At 43.3% G+C, this 21,336-nt stretch overlaps 3 protein-coding genes across 5 annotated transcripts; 2 read left to right on the top strand and 1 right to left on the bottom strand.

The window, feature by feature from the left end:
* The first annotated feature begins 672 nt into the window (after positions 1–672).
* Positions 673–3,615, top strand: LOC120446017 (RNA-directed DNA methylation 4). 2 transcript variants are annotated; one of them, XM_039626771.2, is made up of 4 exons: positions 673–959; positions 1,437–1,894; positions 3,007–3,185; positions 3,248–3,615. In XM_039626771.2, the coding sequence occupies exons 1-4, from the start codon at positions 765–767 to the stop codon at positions 3,493–3,495; spliced, it is 1,080 nt and encodes a 359-aa protein (XP_039482705.1). In that variant the 5' UTR covers positions 673–764; the 3' UTR covers positions 3,496–3,615. The 2 variants fall into 2 exon arrangements, with proteins under 2 accessions (XP_039482705.1, XP_039482706.1); XM_039626772.1 differs by lacking the exons at positions 3,007–3,185; positions 3,248–3,615 and adding an exon at positions 2,149–2,821 and having other exon boundaries at positions 674–959.
* LOC120446018 (RNA-binding motif protein, X-linked 2) lies at positions 3,516–4,213 on the bottom strand. Its single transcript, XM_039626773.2, has 2 exons — positions 3,938–4,213; positions 3,516–3,873 (listed from the first exon to the last, which is right to left on the bottom strand). The coding sequence occupies exons 1-2, from the start codon at positions 4,160–4,162 to the stop codon at positions 3,634–3,636; spliced, it is 465 nt and encodes a 154-aa protein (XP_039482707.1). The 5' UTR covers positions 4,163–4,213; the 3' UTR covers positions 3,516–3,633.
* Positions 4,214–4,480: 267 nt separating this feature from the next.
* Positions 4,481–20,261, top strand: LOC120444587 (GTPase-activating protein CdGAPr). Of its 2 annotated transcripts, none has more exons than XM_039624356.2 (7): positions 4,481–4,610; positions 13,447–13,851; positions 13,907–15,180; positions 15,254–16,879; positions 16,947–17,256; positions 17,346–19,210; positions 19,269–20,260. In XM_039624356.2, exons 2-7 carry the CDS (start codon positions 13,480–13,482, stop codon positions 19,345–19,347), a joined length of 5,526 nt encoding a protein of 1,841 aa, XP_039480290.1. In that variant the 5' UTR covers positions 4,481–4,610; positions 13,447–13,479; the 3' UTR covers positions 19,348–20,260. The 2 variants fall into 2 exon arrangements, with proteins under 2 accessions (XP_039480290.1, XP_039480291.1); XM_039624357.2 differs by lacking the exon at positions 4,481–4,610 and adding an exon at positions 4,992–5,061 and having other exon boundaries at positions 19,269–20,261.
* Positions 20,262–21,336: the final 1,075 nt, after the last annotated feature.

The following is a 21,336-nucleotide window of genomic DNA, read 5'->3' as shown; positions in this document are numbered from 1 at the left end:
ACGTCGAGCAACCGCAACAAATGGCAAAAAGCGCGGGCGGAAACGCGAAAGCACTTGGCCGCCATTCACCGAATAATGGCTTCAATTCAATCCAAGGCTCAGCTCACTTTAATCTGGTAATCTGGTGGCACTGGTGGCGTTGATTAAAAACACACAACCGCACTGGCAAACAATTCACTTTTAAGAACGTAATTCCGACGGGAGATTTTGGCCGGGAATCTCGAGCACAGAAACCACCCGCTATAACAACCACACTCCGCCGGCTAAGAGCACTAACTGCTATTCCTGCGAGCTTCTTTTGGGGACTTCATCCCCGCAGTGGCGGCTTTCGATCAGCTGATTGGGGGTACAACGGACGTACCGGAAACGGGGATGAAAAGTATTCAAAATTGGCGGGCTTCCTATCTGAGTAACTCGATGTAGAAACAGTACTCAAAATATGCAAAATACTTAGTGCATAACAGGAATTCAAATAATCATTTTTAAACATTCGCATGATATAGTAATTTAAACCTCTCATTACCGAAATTCGCAAATGTTTCCAACAGGCGGAATACAGACAGCTTTCTTTCTGATATAATTTAATCTGTTATTTTTTTGATGTATAGAATCCTTACGATAGTTTTCCCGCCGATACAAGTTCCAACAAATCCCATCCCCATCAGATATCTTTTGTCACGCCCCGAACGGTCACACTGCGCGTCACATTTTTAATTGTTTCGATTTGCCTTTCATTGTTTCCCGTATTCGGCGAATTAGTCAAAATGCCAGCGGTTGTGCGGATCAAGCGACGCATCGACGAGGAGCCGCACACCGCATTCGTGCTGAACGGCAAGCGGCGGCGTCTCCACAACGATGAGAATACTCTGGAGGACTCAGGAGCGGTGGCGGGAGCTGCGGCATCGGACAAAGACGAATTGACTACCGTGCTCAAGTTTGCCGGCACGCTGGAGAAGCAGGTGGGATTGGGGGATTCGAGTCCTCAAACCGTAGACCCGTAGAAATAATGCCCATGCCGGACATCACTTTCTGTATATTGCTAATCCTAATGATGCTAAACAAAAAAGCCCAGCCATCTTCGAGATGTAAAAAGACATTGGCTATTCGTTTTCCAGCTCAATTTGCCCAAAAAAACACACTCATTGAACTGGTTTGGGCTTCCCCCAATGATCCTCAATCAATAGCTAATCTAAAGAAAAATAGGTTATTAACTTCAATAATACTAACCAGTTTAACGTCTTTAACTGGTCTTAAACCTTTAACAGCATCTTATCAGTAAGGCGAATGCACATTTATCATAACAACAGCCCATTTCAGTACCGCAATAAATAGTAGGTATATAATAAAAGATAGCTCTAACTGGTTATTGGTAATAGTGATAATACGCAAGTCACTTCTTCGGTTTCCTAACGTTGATTTGTATGCCTCTTTCCTAGGACGACTGTGCCACTCGCCAATTTGCAGCTGCAAGACTGAACAAGGCCGCAGCCCGCGAGCTGGTGCAACAGCAGCGTTCCAATGATGCAGCCATTGCCAGTGCGCTGCGGCGAGATCGTCAGCGTCAGGAGGCTCAGGAAAATGCACGGGAGCAGCGTTTCCGGGTGGTTAACTGCCTACGCAGCACCCTCGAAAATAGTGCCGCAGAAGCGGAATTCCCGGAGAGCCCAAGTCAGGAGTCCAGCAGCCACATAACCATCGTGGACATTGAATCGCAGCAGCAGCAGCAAGCGGGCACTGAAAACGCTGCAGCTCAGGAGCAGCAGCTGGAGATAGAACCCAGCCACGATCAGCAGCAACCAGCCGATTCGGACGTGGGCTATGTTTACGATCTATATGTGCCCGAGAACGAGATGCAGGCGGCTTATGTGGATATGATGGACGACAACTACTTAAGGTTTGTCATTCAAATTGAGCCACAGAAAACGTTGAGCATTACCAACTACTATATGTAACCGATCACTATACTTATGTACTATATGGCATATATCTAAGCGGTGTGTCTGTGTGTCGGTGCTAGCGTATCTGTGTGGGTGTGCGTGTGTCTGTGTTCGTTGTCCTCGGGCGCAGTCTCATACTTGCATATTACTCTTACCATCTAGACACGATTGCAATCACTACAGCTCAATAATACGATTCGTTCTCCATAAGGTTGTATTATCCGTTTAATTACTACAACAACTGCTACTGGTAAACAAGAAAAAACAATATGGAGAGAGACAGACAAACCCCAGGCACTTAGGAAGTGTGATGACACCCAACGCCTCCACCCACGACAATAAAAAAGGACTGCAACTGGCAACTCACATCACTTATAGTTCATTAAAATTACCATCTGACAAATGCCCAACGTGGTTTTTATGAGATTAACACGGCATGATCTGAAAACTAATGATTCTGAAAGCTATTTGATTTGTTACTGTGAGATTCCGTTCAATTTAAATTCAACTATGTTTTGCCATATTCCATTTATAAATATGTTAGATAAAAACCTATACAAATAAATAATGTATCATAATTATGTAAAGTTCTCATAATTCCCTCTTGCCAAAGTTTTTAATAAAAAAACATGTATTCTACTAAATACGCACAATAAGTGAACTACTTGGAATAATTTTAGGCAAATGTCGCATTACCTTATGTTCATAGAATTAATTAGCTATTAGATTAGAATAATTTACCCTCACGCCGCACACACACACACCGCACTTTTAAAATCAGCTCACCGAGCATTTTTCGTTTAGTTTTTCGTTTGCCAGTTGTCAGTTTTTGTTCTTTTTCATTCCGACAATAAACAACGGATAACACTTGTGCTGAAGTCTAATTAAGTGCATAGTTTTAGTTTAATTTTCTTTATTTTTATTGGGGTCTAGCGTTGCCCGAAATCGAATAAAAACTAAATAAAGAAACCCTCAAAATACGTGACAAACCTCTCTGTGTTTCAATTTGAAAGTGCTACGCGATCAAAGAATTCATATAAACCTACTAATTATTTTGGCTATTCCGCAGAGTGATACCTGTGGGCGAAATTGTGCTAGAAGATTGCTACAATGACCAAGACGAGGATTACGATTCGGAGGACTCGAATCAGGAGAACTACTTTACGAATGATTACCCGGACGACGAGGAAGCGGGCGCCATGGGTTCTGATGATGAATTGTGTCGGCAAATGAACAAGTTTATGCTCGGTAAGATCTGAGTAAACTTTTTTTATAGATTCAGATTATGAGTATGTGTATCTTACTTTTAGATGACGACGAGGATGAGTTTGCTAGCACCAGCGAGGATGATGATTATGCCACCTTTACCGATCCCTATGTGCACACGATCGACACTCAGGAAGACTCATTCGTAGACGATGTAGACTTTTATAATGTCGACCGGGAGAGGGGCAGCGCCTATGAGCGCTATAAGCGAAGGATTCTTAAGGAACTGGAAGGCCAAGAAGAAACTAATGAGGGTGATGATGACTCATTTGCGAGTGCTGATGACGAATGAGAGGTTGAAAAGCCAATTCATTCTTTCGTCATATATTTCTGGCTTTAATAAGATAATATTTGTTAGCTTTTAATAACTATAAAATTTAAGTAAATAAAAAATGTTATATTCTTTATCAAATTGAACGTAACCCTCTTATCATCTATAACTTTTGCTATCCTTCTTCTCAGCCTTGATGTGTTGAAGCTGAGGTTTTGGCGCACAGCCCTCCATATAAAGGCGCAGGGTTTCCTCGTCCATCCTCTCATTTTCCTTTGGAGGCTTATAATCTGCCACATGATCGACCCTTAGTGTTCTATCGAGGATTTTGATGCCATTCAGGTTGTCCACTGCCAGAACTGTGGATCTCTGGTCTTCGTAGCACAGGAAGCAGAAGCCCTGCATAGATTTAAACAATGATTTTTGGAACTTTCTTAAAGGAAACTATAGGTTTTTGCACTACCTTGGACTTTCCCGTCTTCGAGTCTCGGATAAGATTAATGTTGACCACTTCGCCGTACTGTGAGAATACGCAAACTAAGTCACCCTCAGTAAGGGTATACGGAAATCCTGCCACGAAAATCCAGGCTGAGTCCTTGTACATGTCGTGCCAGCTCTTCTTTCCTCCATTTTGCAGTTCATGTTCGCTAAGTTTAAGCACATTTTTCATATTTGTTAAGGGATTCATCTTAAAATTGTTTTATTTGTTTATGTTTATGTGGTGATGTGACCATCGGTCTGTTTTAAAATGTTTTTCGATAGTAAGCAAGCAGTGCACGTTGTACTTCAGTAAATGTACTTTAGCAATAGAAAAATCGTTATCGATAAAAGCAAACTCAGGGACTTCCTTGAAGCCTAATTGAATGAATTATATGAATAATTTGTAGATAATTATAAAATTCCTCTTTTATTTAAATAAAAAACTAGATTTTTATTCTGGGGCATATTTTTGGTATTTAATGTATCAGAAGGGGTATTAAATAGTACATTACTTCCAGGCCGGTGGTATTTTTATCGTTATTGTCACATTTGTTGTCGCGTTGTAAAAGGCTGCGGAACGGAACCCAGTAATTTGTGCAGTGGGACGGACAGTGAAAAATGTTGTAATATAACCACGGTGATATATTCGAGAAAAGGTGTGTACGAATGCGAAATGGGTTTACATAGCCGCCGTCTGCTTGTGTGTGTGCGTGCGGTGTGCCAGTGCGTGTGCATGCTCGTGTGCGTGCCGAAGGAAAAAGATATGCTGAAAAAGTATCTCCTCTCTATTTAAAAATGTGTGTCAGTGTATTGTGCGGCACCAACGAAAATAATAAATAATAGCTGCCGCGACTGCTTGGTGTAGCGAAAAGGGAAAAAATAAACGAAATCCCGTTGGCGTCTTTGGGGTCTCTTAATTGTGCCAAAGCCATTGTTTTACCATTTTCCCATCATCATTCAAGACGCGTTCTGTGCCGAATAACAGCGAATAACGCCCCGTCTTTTCTGTTTTTTCTCCCATATTATTTTTTGCGAAGGAAGCTGAGTGTGTTTCTCTCTCTGTCTCGCGCACGTTATTATGCCTGCGCCTCGCTATTGGAACAGTTGGTATGTAAAAGACATAAGTGCGAGATGTCCGTTTCACACTAGGTTTTGTCACCCTGTGTCAGCCGCACTCACACACACACACTCTCACCTGGGACAACTCCACCATATGTCCATCCGTCTGTGTGTCCGTCTCCCTGTCTGTCTGTCTGCTGCTGCTTTTCCTTAACACATCCACATCCACACTCACATGCACATTCCACCCCATTGGCAATGCCTCTCTTCGTACAGCTGCAGTCAAAATAATAGTAGTGTGCCTCTAGTTCCTCTGGTTCCACGGCGGTAAGGTATCTTGCTGTCTTTATGGAGTGGAGTCCTTAGTAATGGGAGAGGAAGAGCAGACAAAAGCATTCCTCCAAAGCTGCCTTCTTTTGTCCCACAACTTCAACCCCAAATTACCAGATAAGGAAACGTGCATTTTAAACTTCCTATAGATAGGGTTCCTCACTTGACCACGACTAGATCTTTGTTTATGCTGTCCATTTTCTCAACAATACTTTGCATAATAGCAATAGACCAACTCATGCAAGCGGCTTTCAATTGAGTCATCACAATCAACCCTTTGAGAGAACTTCAAAACAAATTTTTGTTTTGAATCCTTGGGTATTGCTATTCGAAATACAGTACAGTAGTACTTAAGATTTCAGCCCTATGCTACAGAAAGGGTATTTTAAAAGCCATTGACCTGCAATCTAAAATAACGCATGACCTTAAAAATAACCCAACACGACATTAAAGTATTGACCACCGCTGTATGGTCGTTGGTGTCTCTTTGTTTTTGTCCACGCCAAAAGGAGGGAACATGTACTTTCCTCGCTTGATTTTAATGTTTAGGTGTGGTCGTGCTTTAGTTGCGGGCTTACACACATCCAGTTGTATGTGTTTCTTCAAGCGGAAGCGGTCGTAAAAGAGTTTTCGTGGCGCTGCCCACACAGTTGACATTGAACTCGCTCGGTCCTGCCCCTCCTGCTCCTCGTGCCCCAAACTGCCACCCACTCCGCCAACTGACTGATATTTTTGGCCCGCTCTGTTACTTTCCCAAAAAGCCAACTCCTGGCCTTTCATTTTTCGCTGGCCGACCACACTTACTTTTCTTTGTACCCTTTTGGAAGTAAAGTCAAGAGTTTTGTGAAAGGAGCGAGGTGCGCTATTAACGAACTAGGTGTTAAGAAGGCGGAAAATCAATTAACAAATACTGTTTGGCGTTGACTAATTGTTAGTTGCTAGGTTGGAATTCATTTCATGTTTCTACAATAGTGCTACACCGTGCAAATTTTGGCGTAGTTGGAACAACTGAGTTGAATTGATTTATGGCTCGTCATAAATATTATAAATATATAATAATGATAATTAAAGATGGCGACAAAGTAAGTTAGCTTTCTAAATATTATCTGAACTAATATAACACCCTCCTCGTTCTTGATATGATTTGAAACTATAGTTTTGTTTACATATACATTCCCCTACCATGCCATGGGTATTTATGTGAAGTGAAAGAACATGGCTTAAAAATGGAACCCATTGCTTATCCCCTCGCATTTCCGAACTTCCCCCAGTAACTTGAATTACTTCTGTTCTATGAGAACATTTTGGGCCCATGTTGACTCATTTTGGCCGTTGACTGCGGGGGCTGGGTGCGGGCAGCTTTCTCGTTATTATTACGAGATACGTACAGATATGTACTGCTATATGTACATACACTCGTGTGGGGCTCCTTCTGCGGTTATTATGTGGCTCACGTCTCTGGGAAAGATTCGCGCCGCGACTGCGCACGATTATGGCACATTTCGAGTGACGAGAGCAAAGTTGACTGCGCTGCGACCGCCTGTTGCAGAAAACGTGTCAAGTTGGCCAGATACATCTACTCTATGTCTATATACATATATGCATTATATACACTATATGTGCAGCAGCATAACCAAGCGAGCTGCCCCAGCCCGCCAGCGCCCGATTTCGAGTTCGATTAATTTCGTTGCGCCTCGGTAGCTGCGCACTCAACTCAAACATCCGCTCAAACGGGCAGCCAGCTCACACCGATTCCAATGGGGAACGTTTACCTCGCCGGCGACCAGCTCATTACACCACTGCCCACAGATGCGGCAGATGCCGGTCCCCGGATTCCCATACCCATCCCATACTATCCAGCAAAACCCTTTCCTATCTGGGGGGAGTTGCCTTCGCTCGGCTGGTATTGTGTTTCGTTTCATAACAGCGGTAACGAGATCCGCAAATATATTGTGAACTACTTTTGCACTAGTTCAACAAAAGGAATTTCGCATTCCCCTCTCGAAGTTTCGTAGGGATAAGAATTACACTAGACTGCACAGTTTTGCTTCCCCAAACTTCTCCGAACAAGGAGTTCGCCCCAGTTCAGGTTTGATTTTTCATAGTTATGAACGCAGTAAAATAGGCAAGTTATAATTCTTAATTGCAGCCACTATCTCTGATTCAATAACCCAACCACTGTTTTGTTGAACAATCTACAGCTTACATTTCAAAGAAACTGACAACAGAAAATTCGCTGTTCTACACATTTCGCCTTGTGTCTTATTGCTGTTTACACCTGTTCGAGTCGACGCCGTCGCGTTTTATATTCGCATTTTGTTTTTGTTTACATTCATGTAAAAATTCTTCATTAACGCTCCATATTTGGCGACTGACATGCCCCCAGCCTCGCCACTATATGGTTGGTTATTTAAGTGCTAGCGGGGAAATGCCAAACCCACACAGAGTATAGGAATTTTTGGACTGGCTGCTGATGTTGTGTTTCATATGCGTATCAAATAATTGAGCTCAATTGATTTCAATTAAAACTGACAAGTCGCTGGGGCTTTGTTGTTGCTATTGTTATGGTTGTTAGTGCCAAGTCATATGAAACAAAAACCATCAAAATGCCTCAAAAGTTCCCTCTGTTTTCTCGATGAGCAGAGTCGAATGTGAAATGCGCTAAGAATGCGCTTAATAGCAAACTTATGCGTTTGGAAAAGTTAAATTATAGAAAGTAGCAAACGAATATATATGCCCTACCATTCATTGACATTTATTATTCATATAATGAGTTGGATGATTTCATAGTTTAAATATAGAATTTGAAATGTAGAGTCAGTTCAATCACCGATTTCTCAGTTTAATTGGCATGATCTGTAAGTGATTACTACCAATACCTATAATTTCGAAAACCCTTATTTATTAATATGATGTTGCAATGTAGTTTAGCTTCTTCCTATCTATCGTTTAATCGAAGCTTCGGATAGGGGAAAGTGACTCATCAGTAATTTATCAACCTATATTCTATCCATGAATCACTTGCACAAATCCAATGAGTTGTCTTATTTAAATATTTAGAACTCGAATAGTTTTAATTAAGCAGTTGTAATTTATTATTTCTAAGGTGTAAGAGCAGTAAAACTTAAGGAAAAGTATTAGCAAATTTGAAAAGTAAACCCTTCTGGGTAGTATCAAGAGCTATATAGAGATATATTTTATCTATTGCATTTATTTAGTGCGCAATAAATATTTACACATTGCTATGCCTAAAAAAAAAAGTTTTATTTTTAGAACACCCAAACCCTTAACAATTTGAACGAATTGCCGTCCATCGAAACCATTTTGCCTCTCTTAAGAATAGAAGTTTAAGAATAGCCCTTCAAAATACCAAATTCCTCTAAAGGATTCCGCAGCCGGGAGGAGATCCACCCTTTAGCTTATATGCCCGGCAATTGGAAGAGCACACTATTGTCTATTAATACGAACAAGTTTCGTATGGAGGGTGATATTTTGTGTATGTTTTCGCATTTGTTTATGAATTTCAACGCTTGTGCCAATTGCCCCCGTTTGTTGTGGCCGTTTGTCTTATTGAAATTCAACACTTTATTTAACAATTCATATGCACGGCCACTCGGTCGCTCGCGCTCGCATAGAAATGAATAATAATTAAATTATATTTCCACTGCCCGAGTCTGACGTTTGCTTCTAAATATTTGGCCACTGCGCTTTCTTCCAGCAGCTGCTTCGCATATTTGTTAATGCGATTTTTATTGTACGATTTTATTTAGCTTTGTTTATTTTTAAAAATTTCGCATGCCGGCGCCACGAGCCTAAGACAACCTGAAATAAAAAATTTGGATATTGCCGGCCGCGTGTGTTTGGCTTTGGTTTCGGCTTTGTCTACGTTTGGCAGCTGTATATGTTTCGTTGAAGCGCGCAAAACTTTCACTTCCATTAAAAATATAAAGTCTGGTCTCGGATAGTCGGAGTGTGAGTCTATGTGTTTATGAGTTTATGTGTACCTGTTTTTCGACGACGCTAAATGACACTAGGCTAGGTTTTATGGTTCGCTGGTGGAGATGAGTTTGTTTGGGGCAGGCGAAATTCTGCACAAATGTCAAAGTAGAAAATTTACATGGGCAGCGGAATTGAACGATTTCGCTTTTCTTTTCTGCCTGCACTTTCCTATTTTTTATATCAGATGAACGCTTTTAATGCCCTAACAATGGCACTTTAATGGACTGGCTGAAAAGTTTTAGTAACTTTTGGCCATTCGCTGTCGGTACATTTCGGAATTATGCAATGCCCAAATAGTAAAGTAATCATGTCGGAATGGGACTGAAACCAATTGGGAAATGCATAATACATATACATATGTATATGTATTTAACAATTTAAAATAATCAGGCATAATAAAAGAAATATATACATTTGGTTTACTGGTTATGTTCGTGTAATATAAGCGCATTCAAACTTCTTGAACTAGGCAAACCATTTCTCTCGTTTTTGCGGCACCCAACTTGCAACTTGGCATTTGTGTATGCCACAGTCCATAATTGTGTGAACGGAAGTCGAAAGCTCGACAATTAAGGTGGCCATGGGAGTGTAAAGTTTGGTCCGTTGCCCAGGTAAAAATAATAAAACGGACTTGGGCAGTCCGAAGCACGAGCGTTGACTAATGTGGCGGTTAGACTAATTGCATTTCCCACATGGCGGCCTTACTTTTTATTTCTATAACATGAGTCAGTCAGTTGTCTGCGCTGGCGTTGTGTGGCATCGATTCGGGAGCAGTCCCCACAAAGGGCTCTACATTGATGCACTACATGGCAATATGGCTATATGGCTGGCTGGCTGGCTGGTCGTAAACAAATCCGCCATGTGAGTCAGCCAGGCGGGCCGAACTGATCAGATTTCCAAAAGCACAAGTGCCACTGGCTGTCAACTGGGGCGTAGATTGATACCGCTCTGCTCAACAGATTAACGGCACATAGCGAGCAAATAGCAACCGGATCAGCCTTGGGCTGCAATTTGTTCATGCTGCATGGTTTATAAGAGCGCTTGCTGACTGGCTGGTTGGCTGGCATCAATTGGCCAGTCTAATGACTTCATGTTGGCCCATTAGTCACACGTCCCAAATCTAAGTGTCTAGTCCCTGTCCCGGTCCGGGCTGGATATATTATTAGGTTTTATAATGCGCATCTGCCAAGAACAATTAAGTGACTGATGTGACTATTTTAAGTGAGTCAATGCTAGAAGCTAGAGCCATCGAGCAATCTGAAAGGGTCGTCATTGTTAATTCTTAATCATTGTTATTTCTTAAAATAGTTGTTCGGTATGAACAGCATTGTACAGAAATCACAATCCAAGCTAGTTCAGATAGTTTAAAAATTAGAGTTACCTATGAAAATTTCTAAAGAAAATAAAAGTTAATAATGTTTTGCAAGTGAATCTTCTATTCGTAAACTAATAATAATAACTGCAGTATCAATAATAAAGTGCCTAAATCGTTCTGGCCAATAAAAAGCCTCTATCCATTCTAGTCCTCTCCCCGTGGCATTTTTGAGATATATTGTCGCGGATCTATTTAATTGTCCGTCAGCGTATCCGTCTCATTCAGATGCACACCAGCATCGTTTAGCACTTGCCGGCTGAAGTGAATGAGTGAATGACTGACTGACTGACTGACTAGCTGACTGAATGAATGAATGTCGAACGGAGGGGAACCGACTGTCAGTCTCAACAACTAGGCTTAAGCACATTATGCATGCATTTGCAGCCTCGTAAGTCTTTTATGGCCGACAACCGACATCATTCGCTGCAATTGTCCGCTCTAGAAACCAGTGAGTAAGTGACCCACTTTGGGCCATAAATTAGCACAAACAACAGCAGTCCAGTCAAGCTACTTTTATTCAGCTTATTAAAGATAAACGTCTGTCCATGTTGTCTAGTTGGGCTCCAGACTCACGCACTTGCGATTCCAGCCTTGATTTATAGATCATTGTCATGTTTGGCTTTCGGTTTCTCGAGTCCGCTGCGAGTCAATTGGGTCAAGCCTCGACCGAGCTGAGGTGGAAAACAGAGCCTGAAACCCGCCATTAAAAAGCCATTAACTATTGTCCAATATTAAGTTATTTCATAGCATTAAATTGGCCTGAGCCTCGTGCAAAGCGATTGAAATGTTTGCTGCTCTCACAAACTCCGGTGTTTGGCGGCTTGGAGTCCGGACATAGACAATGTTGTTTAATTGATTGGAGAAAGTGTGCTGGCCGAAACAATCCGATGGGAAAATGTCTTCATTGGGATCGTTTTTGGCCAAAGTTCAATAAGAAATCAAGAAAGTGAATATGCATATTTTTGTTGATATATTTTGTTTTTGGCTTTTGTGCATAATTGAGATGAAATTAATTTGCTTTTGTGGATTCGAATAGCTTTTAACGCAATCAATGTCTGCCTAATCATGTATTATAATTTTTATCTCAAAATCTCTCAAGGTTTCAATTGCCCAACATAACGCCATTTATAATGTTTTTTAAACTTTAAATACTTGTAAAATATGTAAAGCCGATCAGAATGCCCACTGCTTATATACCAAGATAAGTTCGAGTGTGAGGTTAAGCAATAAATCTCGGTAACTGATTTACTTGTATATATGCATATTCCCAATGTATACATCGTCAAAAACATAGTCGTATGGCTTATATCTTATATCAACAGAACGTGCTGACCAAAAAGAATTCTTTAGATACTGACAATGGGAGAACAACAGATTTAACAATAAAAGAACCCTAATTAATTCATAAGAATACGTCGGGAAAGCTACAGATTGCGGTTACGTGGAGTGTTATTATCTCACCCATTCATTCACCATTGTTGGGTAGCACTTAATCACACAATCAATTCGATGACATCGGTTCGATCTTTTGTAACACGTTTGTATCTTTTTTCCCAGGTCGTTGGCATATGGTTTTTATATTTTGTCTTAGCCGATTTTAGATGCACTTTGCATTTTCTGTCAATCCGGCGTTACTCTTTTTTATGTGACTGCATTTTGAGACCGTAAGTGTTAACAATTTTTAATAGTTTAGCTGCGTTTTGGCCGCAAGTGATAGACGGCCTCACCAGGCTCTCGAGTTTTCCTCCTAGGCGAGTGGAAAAACCCGTTTGCCCCAGCTACGTACTCCATGCTCCTCTCGAATGGTTTCGCTTCGTCCAAAGTGGTCCGCTGTTGGCTTAATTTATGAAAGTTTAAATGCTGCAGCCTGGCGGCGATTGCATTTCGTGTCGCCTGTAAATCAGAACCACCGCTAGGCATCCCATCCTCATCCACATCTCCTCCCCTTCGAATTGCAATTCGAATCCGTATCCGAATCCCATTCGATCCCCAACTGGTTTGAACTTTATAAATATTTATTGTATATATTTATTGAGTCGAAACCCCTACGTGTGCCACATCCTGCCGCTTGTCTGAGCCAGTGACCTTATTTATTCAACCGCCAAGTCGGGAAAATCCACCATCGGAGGCAGAGGGAGTACAGCTTTTTAGCCCCGAAAGTAGAACATTTGGCCTGGCGAGACTTCAGGTCGCTTGGCTGATGAAAAGATCGCGCGTGCCATTAGAAAGTAAACGTGGATAAACGAGGCCTGAATGTTTAATTTAGCTTTTGGGCACTTTCTGCTAAATTGCACTCCATTTGGGTGGGCAATTCTAGGCTGGAATTTGATCATAAGAAAGTGAAACATTGGGGACGGCCAGGGATCCGGATTCAAGCTTTAGATTTAGAATGAGAACGCCTAGATTCTTATGACAGGTAGTCATGTCCCAAATAACTAGTTAAATGATACATATGTATCATTCGATACATGCACCTTAGATATTCCTAAGACTTGAGTCTGACAATTACCAGCCTCGAAGTGACTATATAAAAACTGCAAATTGTTTATGCAAATGGATTTGAAAGGCCTGGAAATATAATAACAATGGTGGGCATGGTAAATGGAAAACTAGTGGGATGAATTGTAGCCTTCGCATTGTTACTTCTCGTGGGTTCTCGACTATTGAAGGCCTAAGAAGTTAAGTACTCTGAATGCGTTCACTAAATCTGCATTCCCCACTTCTTTCAGATGTTGCAACTGGCGTAGTGTGATCGATCCATCATGTCCGACAAGGTGAGCACATCCTTGGCAGCCCAGCTGCATTCCCATGCCCTGGCATCGGCGGAATCGGGTGGTGTTGGTGCAGCGAATGGTGGCCCTGCTGTCTGCCATGCCAGCACGGATAAGGATGCCCAGGCTCCACCGCTCCAGTTTGAAATGGATGCCCCGGCGGCCGCTATCAGTGCCCAGCTGAACTTCAAAATCGTGCCCGCTGACAGTTTGCCCGGACTGACTTATCAGGACATGTTCGCCTCCATGAATACATCACAAATCTCCAATGCCTCCACGGAGTCCAGCTGCAGTCCACCCATCCAGGGCGCTGTACCGCCTCCAAAGCCCAGTCGTCATATGGCCGTGCAGCCGCTGAACAGCGTAAGTAGTGATGTCGATCAAATCCACCAAATGTTAACTTATTTCCCATCTTCAGAAATCGTGCCGATTCCCCAAGCTAGAGGAGTGCGCCCACTTTCACTACGAAAGGGTTCAGCTGGGTCCGTTATCCGTGCAGCTTTTAGATGATAAGTCGGAGCACATGGGCAGTAGTATTGCTTCCCAATCTCTTGGAGGTGATTTACCACACAGCTCCCTGCGCAGCTTTTCTCCGGATAGCTGTTGGTTCATCATCCGTGTGTGCCCACAGCGTTGCGAACCGTTCCTGATTAAGCGGAGCTTCGAGAACATGCAGCTGCTGGACGAGATGCTCCACCGGTGTGTGTACGACCGGAAAATCAGTGGACTGCGCAACATGGAGGAACTGGCGGCTGAGCTGCCCAGCGAATCAGATGTGGAGTATGCGGTGGCCAAGTACCTGGAGCGTTTCTCGAAGATCGCCTCCGATTCATTGACCTGCGGCACAATTCTGACCTGGCTACAGCTGGACAATAAGGGCAGGCGACTACCGCTGGCGGATGGTGAGACTCAGAGGACTATCAACACACCTGCGGTGGGTGCCGCCTATGGAGTGAGGCGTTATCAGGCTCAAGCTCCGGACGAGATCAACATAGAGGTTGGCGACATGATTTCCGTAATCGATATGCCCAGTCCAGCAGAGTCAATTTGGTGGCGGGGCAAGAAGTCGCATCTCCAGAAGTCCCTCTACGAAGTGGGGTTTTTCCCGCAGTCCTGTGTGGCCACTATCGGCGATAAGGTGCCCAGGAATTTTCCAATGCCGGCTCCGCTAGTGGGTCACTTGGATGCCTCACCCACTAAGCCGGTGCTGCGAAAGCACGGCAAACTGATCGCTTTCTTCCGTTCCTTTATCCTGTCGCGACCATCACGTCGTCGCCTAAAACAAAGTGGAATTTACCGCGAGCGGGTCTTTAACTGTGACCTGTCAGAGCATCTGCTGAACAGCGGTCAGGACATACCCATGGTACTCCGATCCTGTGCGGAATTCATCGAAAACTATGGCGTTATAGACGGAATATACCGGCTCTCCGGCATAACATCCAACATCCAGCGGCTGAGGCGTGCCTTTGATGAGGAACGTGTGCCGGACTTGGGTAACCCGGAAATGAAGCAAGACATCCATGCAGTCAGTTCGCTGCTCAAGATGTACTTCCGCGAACTTCCGAATCCCCTGTGCACCTACCAACTGTACGACAATTTTGTGGAGGCCATTCAAGTAAAGGCCGACGAGGCGGACGAGCGGTTGCGACTTATGAAGGAGACGGTGCTCAAGCTGCCACCTCCACATTATCGGTAAGTGATCGAAATCTTTTATAAATTGAAGACAATTTAATTATTTGTTAAAATTGTGTTGTTATCCTTGCAGAACCCTGAAATATTTGGCCGAGCACTTGTACAAGGTGTCGCAACACCACGAACGCACCGGAATGACGGATAAGAATCTGGCCATTGTTTGGGCGCCAAATTTACTGCGCTCACCTGCCCTTGAATCGGGGGGCGTGGCTGCTCTGCGCGGTGTTGGCGTGCAAGCTGTGGTCACCGAGTACCTGATACGGAATTGCCATAACATCTTCGACGCTCTGGACGATCATCCGGCGCGACAAAGCATGGTGGCGAGTGCTACGGTTGCTGCTGCAAATGCGGCTGGTGGTGAACTACGTCTGGAGTCACTTACCGATTGCGAAAGTCTGCTCGTGGAGCAGCGGGAGCAAGATCAATCCTTGGGCGTGGTGGAGCGTCCAAAGAGTCTGAGCACCGGTGGAGCCAAACTGATAAGCCTAGAAGAAGCCCAGGAAAGGCATTCGCGGGTAGAGGGTGCTGACCTCAAGCAGTCGCTGCCCATTAGCATGTTGACCAGTGCTAGTAGCAACGCCGCCTCCAACATTGGCTCCTACATCGAAGTGGGCGGTGGTCCGTCCAGCTTGCCGGATAAATACCACACAGTGCTGTCGGCCCCGCGCAGCTGGCAGAAACGTAAGCCGGACAAGACACCGTCTTGGAAGTCGATATTCACCCGAAGTCAAAGACAGGGTAATCCGGATCCTGGTCAGAAAATAACCACGGATGTCAAGGATCCCGTTGGTTCCCGCGTGAGCTTTGTGCAGGCATCACATGCTCACGCAAGCAAGGAACTGACCAAGCATGACAAGCCCAAATCTATTGAACTCCTGGAGACAACGAGCAATGAACGCGATCCGAAACCAATGGACCTGTGCATACGTTCCAATTCAATTGATAGCCTGCGTACTGTGGGTCATTCGAGGAGTGTCTCACATGACTCATACTTTGATTTGCTGCAGTCTCCACAAAGAGGTCACATGACGACATGTCCGTCGCGGGAGCTTTCCGAGCTGGGTCTTAATTTCGACCGCGAAGAGCCGGAAATGCGTATCTTCTCAGAGAGCGAATCTCTGGTTAGCTCACCGCGCGTGGGTAAGGAGAATGTTCCACCTGCCACTGGTTGCGCCACTCGTCGCATTATGCGTGCTAGGCCTGAGGAGTTCTCGAGCCAGACGAATAGCGTCAATCCCAGCCCAAAGAAGCAGCCACGCCTCAATCTCCTATCACCCAGTTCGGCCAGGACGATGCCCCCACCACCTCCTTCAGCGGCTGGTACTGCATCTTCTTCCTGTGGACATGAATCCGGTGGAGCTGAAAACTGCTGTAAGCGTTACAAGCTGGAAGATCAGTTGTGCGACATTCAGTTCATTGACTGCGGAACTCCGGAAAATGTGCCCACCACTCAACAGCAGTTTGCCAGTGTTGAAGTGCACCCGCCACCAAAGCCAGCTAGGGCAATCCAATCACCCATATCGTCATCCACTGGTGCATCTGCAGGTTCCTCCTCATCGTCAACCCGCTACAGCTATCCGTCAGTGCAGCTGGGGGCCAAGCGGAAAGAACAGCAGGATGCTAAGGAGCGTTTCAGCTACCAGGGAACCTTTACGCAGCCAGCAAAGAAGCAGGAGCCTTCAGCTCCAAGACCTGTGCAGTGAGTATACATTAAATTGCACGTTTATTCAGTTCAAAAACGCTTTTCAATCTATTTCTATTAATAGTGCCAACAACAGTGCTACTCTACGAAAACCTCGAGTGGAACCTGTCGAAGATGGTCAGATCAAACTCAATGTGCCTACGCCTACAACTCCTGCCCGCAGTCCCCGTTACTCCTTGTTGTTGTGCGACACCGAAAGTTCGGATAACAGTTCGGCGGTAACTACACCTCAATATGACATGGAACCCCTTATGCTGACATCAGCTATGTCTGGCGTATCCGGTGTTTCATCCAATGTACAGCAGCAGCTGCTTTTAGGTGTGGATGCGGCTAGCAGTTACCTAGGCAGCTCGCACGAGAGCTTGGGACAGCACGTAAGCAATCAAATTGATTTCTTCCCAGAAGGGAATCATCGATTGATCAGGGACCTCCAAAATCCAAATCTTACATTTACTCCTTGCAGATCAACAACCAACAAGATGCTGAACAGCGTGATATGAATGCGTTAAAGCGGGAGCTATCTTTGGACCTTAACCCACTGCAGCCACGCTTGCCACAGCCCACAATTCGAGCTGCCACTTTACCGGTAAAAGATCAACTGCAGGCTGCTGCGGTGGCCATGTGCTCCTCACCCAACAACTCAAATTTTACGGACAACACTAGTCAGTCAGTGACACCGAGCGAGTTCGGCTACCAGCACTTGCAGCGACAGCTAAGCATGCACTCCCTACTGGCAACCGATGAGAGTTCGCCAGTGTACGAGGACTTCGAACAAACCCCCGTCAAGATGGTGCCCAGCCCCATAAAATCCACTATTAGCATCACATATAAATCGCCCGAGAAGGAAAAGAAACCTTCGGCCATCTTAGAGACCAACTTCGATGAAAACACTGTCTATGAGCAGGTGAAGTTGTTCCGGAATTCGGTAACCGAGGTTAATCAAATGTTACATGAGCGCTCCAGCCTGAAACAGATTGCCGAGGAAGAGCAGCACGATGGGGGTGTCCACAAGGCAGCAGAGATGACGCAGCAGCTGTTGCAGCTGGAACAGGAGCAGCATGACTACCAGGAGCAGCAGGAAAAAGAACCTGAAGATGAGGAGCAATCTCAGTTACTTTACGAAAACATTGAGCTACGCAAACCGAAAACAGTTTACGAGAATCTACGTGGCGAGGAGATGAAATTCATTACAGAAGAACAAAAACCAAACATTGATAGAATTGAGCTCGATAGCCTAGACAGTTTGCCGGACAACATGGAACACGAACAGTCGTCGCCCAGCAAATCGCCCTCTTTCAGTGTCAAGGAGTTGGCCAATAAATTTGAGAGCTCGCCCGTGGAGCAACTGCCTAACTTTGATTTCTCGGTGCGTGGCGGCTCTATGAAGAAGCCTAACGAACTGAGCGTACCCAAGGCCATGCCTGCACCCGTGCCCCTTAAGAAACTGAACAATAGTGCTCAAAAGATAACGCGCTCGCTCGATGAGAACGCCTTCGTCAGAGAGTTTGGTGGCAAGCAACTACAAGATCTGTCTCTCTCTAACAAGCTACCTGAGGTGATGTCAGAGGTCAACAGCCGCCGCAAGAGCTTTGACTTCACGCGGCCCAAAACCTTGAATCCGCCTAAGCGATTGCCGGGTATGAGCATTACCGAGGAGATATGTCAGAAGCGTGGTGGCGAACCCGAGCCAATTACCCCCACCACCGAGAACCGTATCTCACTCATCCAGCAGAATAATATGCCCAAGGAGCAGCAATCGACAGCTAATCAGTTCCTGCCTCCGGCGGGTCGAAAGAACGTATTAACAGGTGTAGTCCTGGATCGTGAGCGCATCGATAAAATTAAGGAGGAGCGTCGTCAGCAACTAACGCAAAAGTACTACGGCGATACTCTTAAGTCTCGCTCGCGTACTGAACTAAACTCGGAAGACAACTTCCCTGCTGCAGAATCCCTGCGAATCAAGTCCAAGTCACGCGGCGATATGCACGCCTTGCAAAAGGATATCGACATGAACCTAAAACAGCTGAGCCGCGTCACTGGCGGCGGATCGGAGTGCACCCTCCACATGAGCTTGAGCCAGGGTAACGGACAGGAGCAGCTCGGGCAACAGCGGGTGCGCAGGATTTCCGACGAAAAGAACCAAAATTGTGATACCAGTAATGGTGGCGTAAGTGGCATAACCGCCACTTCGCTACTCAGCGTCAAGACGACGGCCCAGAAGTATGGAAGCACCAGCAAGACGCCAGCGAATAAGTTTGAACGTAGTCAGCCCATGCCGCGCGATCGTTTGCAGAGGAACTCCTTGGCCGAGAGCAATGCAGGCACAAAGTAAGAACCAAGCTTCCACAATTTTTTAATAAACTGTACTAAATCACACTTTTTGCAGCAACAGAGAAAAGATCTCACCACAATTCTCAATACGCGACGTGACAGCGATGTTTGAATCTCGTTCACAAAACCAATAGGCTAAGGCAACATTACCAACTAATTACATCGAAAAAATGAGACCGCTATCTACATATAATCACAGTTCTGGAGCAGCGTGTGTATATGCCTATGAAGGCATATATATTTTATTTAGTTTTTAATCATTCACTTAAGCGCATTGAAATTCTCAAAAGTGTTCTTGATATATATGGCGCAAGCGGATCCAAAGACATACAGATTTAAAACGCGTTTAAACGTGTTTATTGAAACCACATTTATAATGATATATCGATGATAATCATAATAAGGACGCTTTGCGCCTTAAATTATTGCAAAATTCAATTTTGTTTTGAATCAGCATGAAGAGAGTTTAACTAAAAGACCATCCTTACCATACCCCTCTATCCTAAACAATGCATATTGTTATTGCATTTTGGGAGTTTCTTTAGATAGGTGTTAAGTTTCATTCGTTTAACCATACAAAAACAACGAATTCAACCTATTTGAATTTAATTTCGAATTGTTTTTGCTTGATTTGTGTCTTGAGTGTTTTTATATTCTTGTTTTTGCGACTAAACGACTTGACGCATGTATCGGAGATGATATTTTTCCTAGTTTCTAATAAAAGCATTTTCAACCACTTTGAGCAAGGTGTCCTATGTTAATTATTATACGATTAATTTATATGTATTTTTTAAAACAATAAACTCAATTGCATTGTCACTCACATACTCCTTCTTCAACCAATCCAATCGTTGTATATACTCTTTGGCTATTCCTTTATCTGTTGCTAATGGAATGCATAACTGGAGATTTGAAAAGCCTGTGTACCCGACTTAAGCGAGTTTTCAAATAAAATTCAGACTTCCGTGTGGCGTTAAGTAAAGCATTTATGTATTTGGTCGGAATATAAGCAACCTGTTTCTCATATACTAAAACGCAAATATATTTTCCTTAGTAATGAGAGTATTTGAATTGAGAAAAGTAAAACTAAATAAACAATATGGTTGTCTATAAGTATATATAAATACCTTTACACTAACTGGTAACGTTCGCTATAAAAGAAAAACTAAATACTTAAAACATAGAAAGATTCACAGAAAAAACAGCAGTTATATACTACAACGGTGTCATTCGCATGTAACTAAAGTTTACTTTTAATGAAAGGTAATATATTAGGTGTTTTTGTTGATTTATTTGGTGTACTTCAGAAAGCTTTAGCTTACTATAATTAGCTTTGAAAATATTACATTTCTGAAGTCAAGCGCATGGCTGGAAATCTGCTGAATGAAATTTGCCAAAGGCTGTAAACATATTAGAGGTCAAACATAACTTGATTTAGTTAAAATATTTATGACTTTTCTTTCCCTCTGGTAAATTTGTTAGCTTTGTTATGCTTAAGAGCCGATTTATTTTATAAATCTTTAAACGTATGAAATACTTCCTGGAAAGTTATTAGGCGCGTACACAGCAACCCATACGTATACTTATACATATAACTTACTACCAATATGACCAATGAAAGGAAAATCTGATGCATAACTAAATAACGAAAAGTTGTGGCTAGTGCTTAGATTTGACTAATAGATCAATTTGATACTCTAAAAGAAAAGCTTGCGTTTGCAAATTTTTCAAACCATTATTTACTCCAGAGCAGCTGCCAAAATTTTTTATTTTAATCGTATCAAAATTTTTAAAGAAAAACAAAGCCACAAAACGGAAGAATAACCGAGATTAACAGAATTGTAATACAATAACTAAATATAAAGCTTTAAAAAATAAGTTAGCATTTGATATATTTTGATAAATATAAAAGAAAACCACAACATAGTTTTTAACAATCGTATTTCATAACGACTGAACATACAAATGGAACCGGAGAAGAATAACTAATAGGCAGCGCTTGGGACAACGACGACAAGCTAAACTAATGTCTTACAAACTTATATTTAATAGAGCAAAGATCAATCAATATTAAACAAATATATGAGATGAAACGTCATGCGATGCGTTCACAACTTACATTA

The sequence above is a fragment of the Drosophila santomea genome, chromosome 2R, assembly GCF_016746245.2.
Source record: "Drosophila santomea strain STO CAGO 1482 chromosome 2R, Prin_Dsan_1.1, whole genome shotgun sequence".
Classification (NCBI taxonomy): domain Eukaryota; kingdom Metazoa; phylum Arthropoda; class Insecta; order Diptera; family Drosophilidae; genus Drosophila; species Drosophila santomea.
This window is presented reverse-complemented; position numbering and strand designations above follow the sequence as displayed.

Bases quoted from the DNA above. Each gene is read 5' to 3' on its own strand.
- LOC120446017 (XM_039626771.2), top strand. From the start codon at position 765: ATGCCAGCGGTTGTGCGGATCAAGCGACGCATCGACGAGGAGCCGCAC. The intron at 960-1,436 runs GTGGGATTGGGG...CCTCTTTCCTAG, and splicing joins CCGGCACGCTGGAGAAGCAG to GACGACTGTGCCACTCGCCA. The intron at 1,895-3,006 runs GTTTGTCATTCA...GCTATTCCGCAG, and splicing joins ATGGACGACAACTACTTAAG to AGTGATACCTGTGGGCGAAA.
- LOC120446018 (XM_039626773.2), bottom strand. From the start codon at position 4,162: ATGAATCCCTTAACAAATATGAAAAATGTGCTTAAACTTAGCGAACAT. The intron at 3,874-3,937 runs GTAGTGCAAAAA...AAATCTATGCAG, and splicing joins CGAAGACGGGAAAGTCCAAG to GGCTTCTGCTTCCTGTGCTA.
- LOC120444587 (XM_039624357.2), top strand. From the start codon at position 13,480: ATGTCCGACAAGGTGAGCACATCCTTGGCAGCCCAGCTGCATTCCCAT. The intron at 13,852-13,906 runs GTAAGTAGTGAT...TCCCATCTTCAG, and splicing joins CCGTGCAGCCGCTGAACAGC to AAATCGTGCCGATTCCCCAA. The intron at 16,880-16,946 runs GTGAGTATACAT...TTCTATTAATAG, and splicing joins TCAGCTCCAAGACCTGTGCA to TGCCAACAACAGTGCTACTC.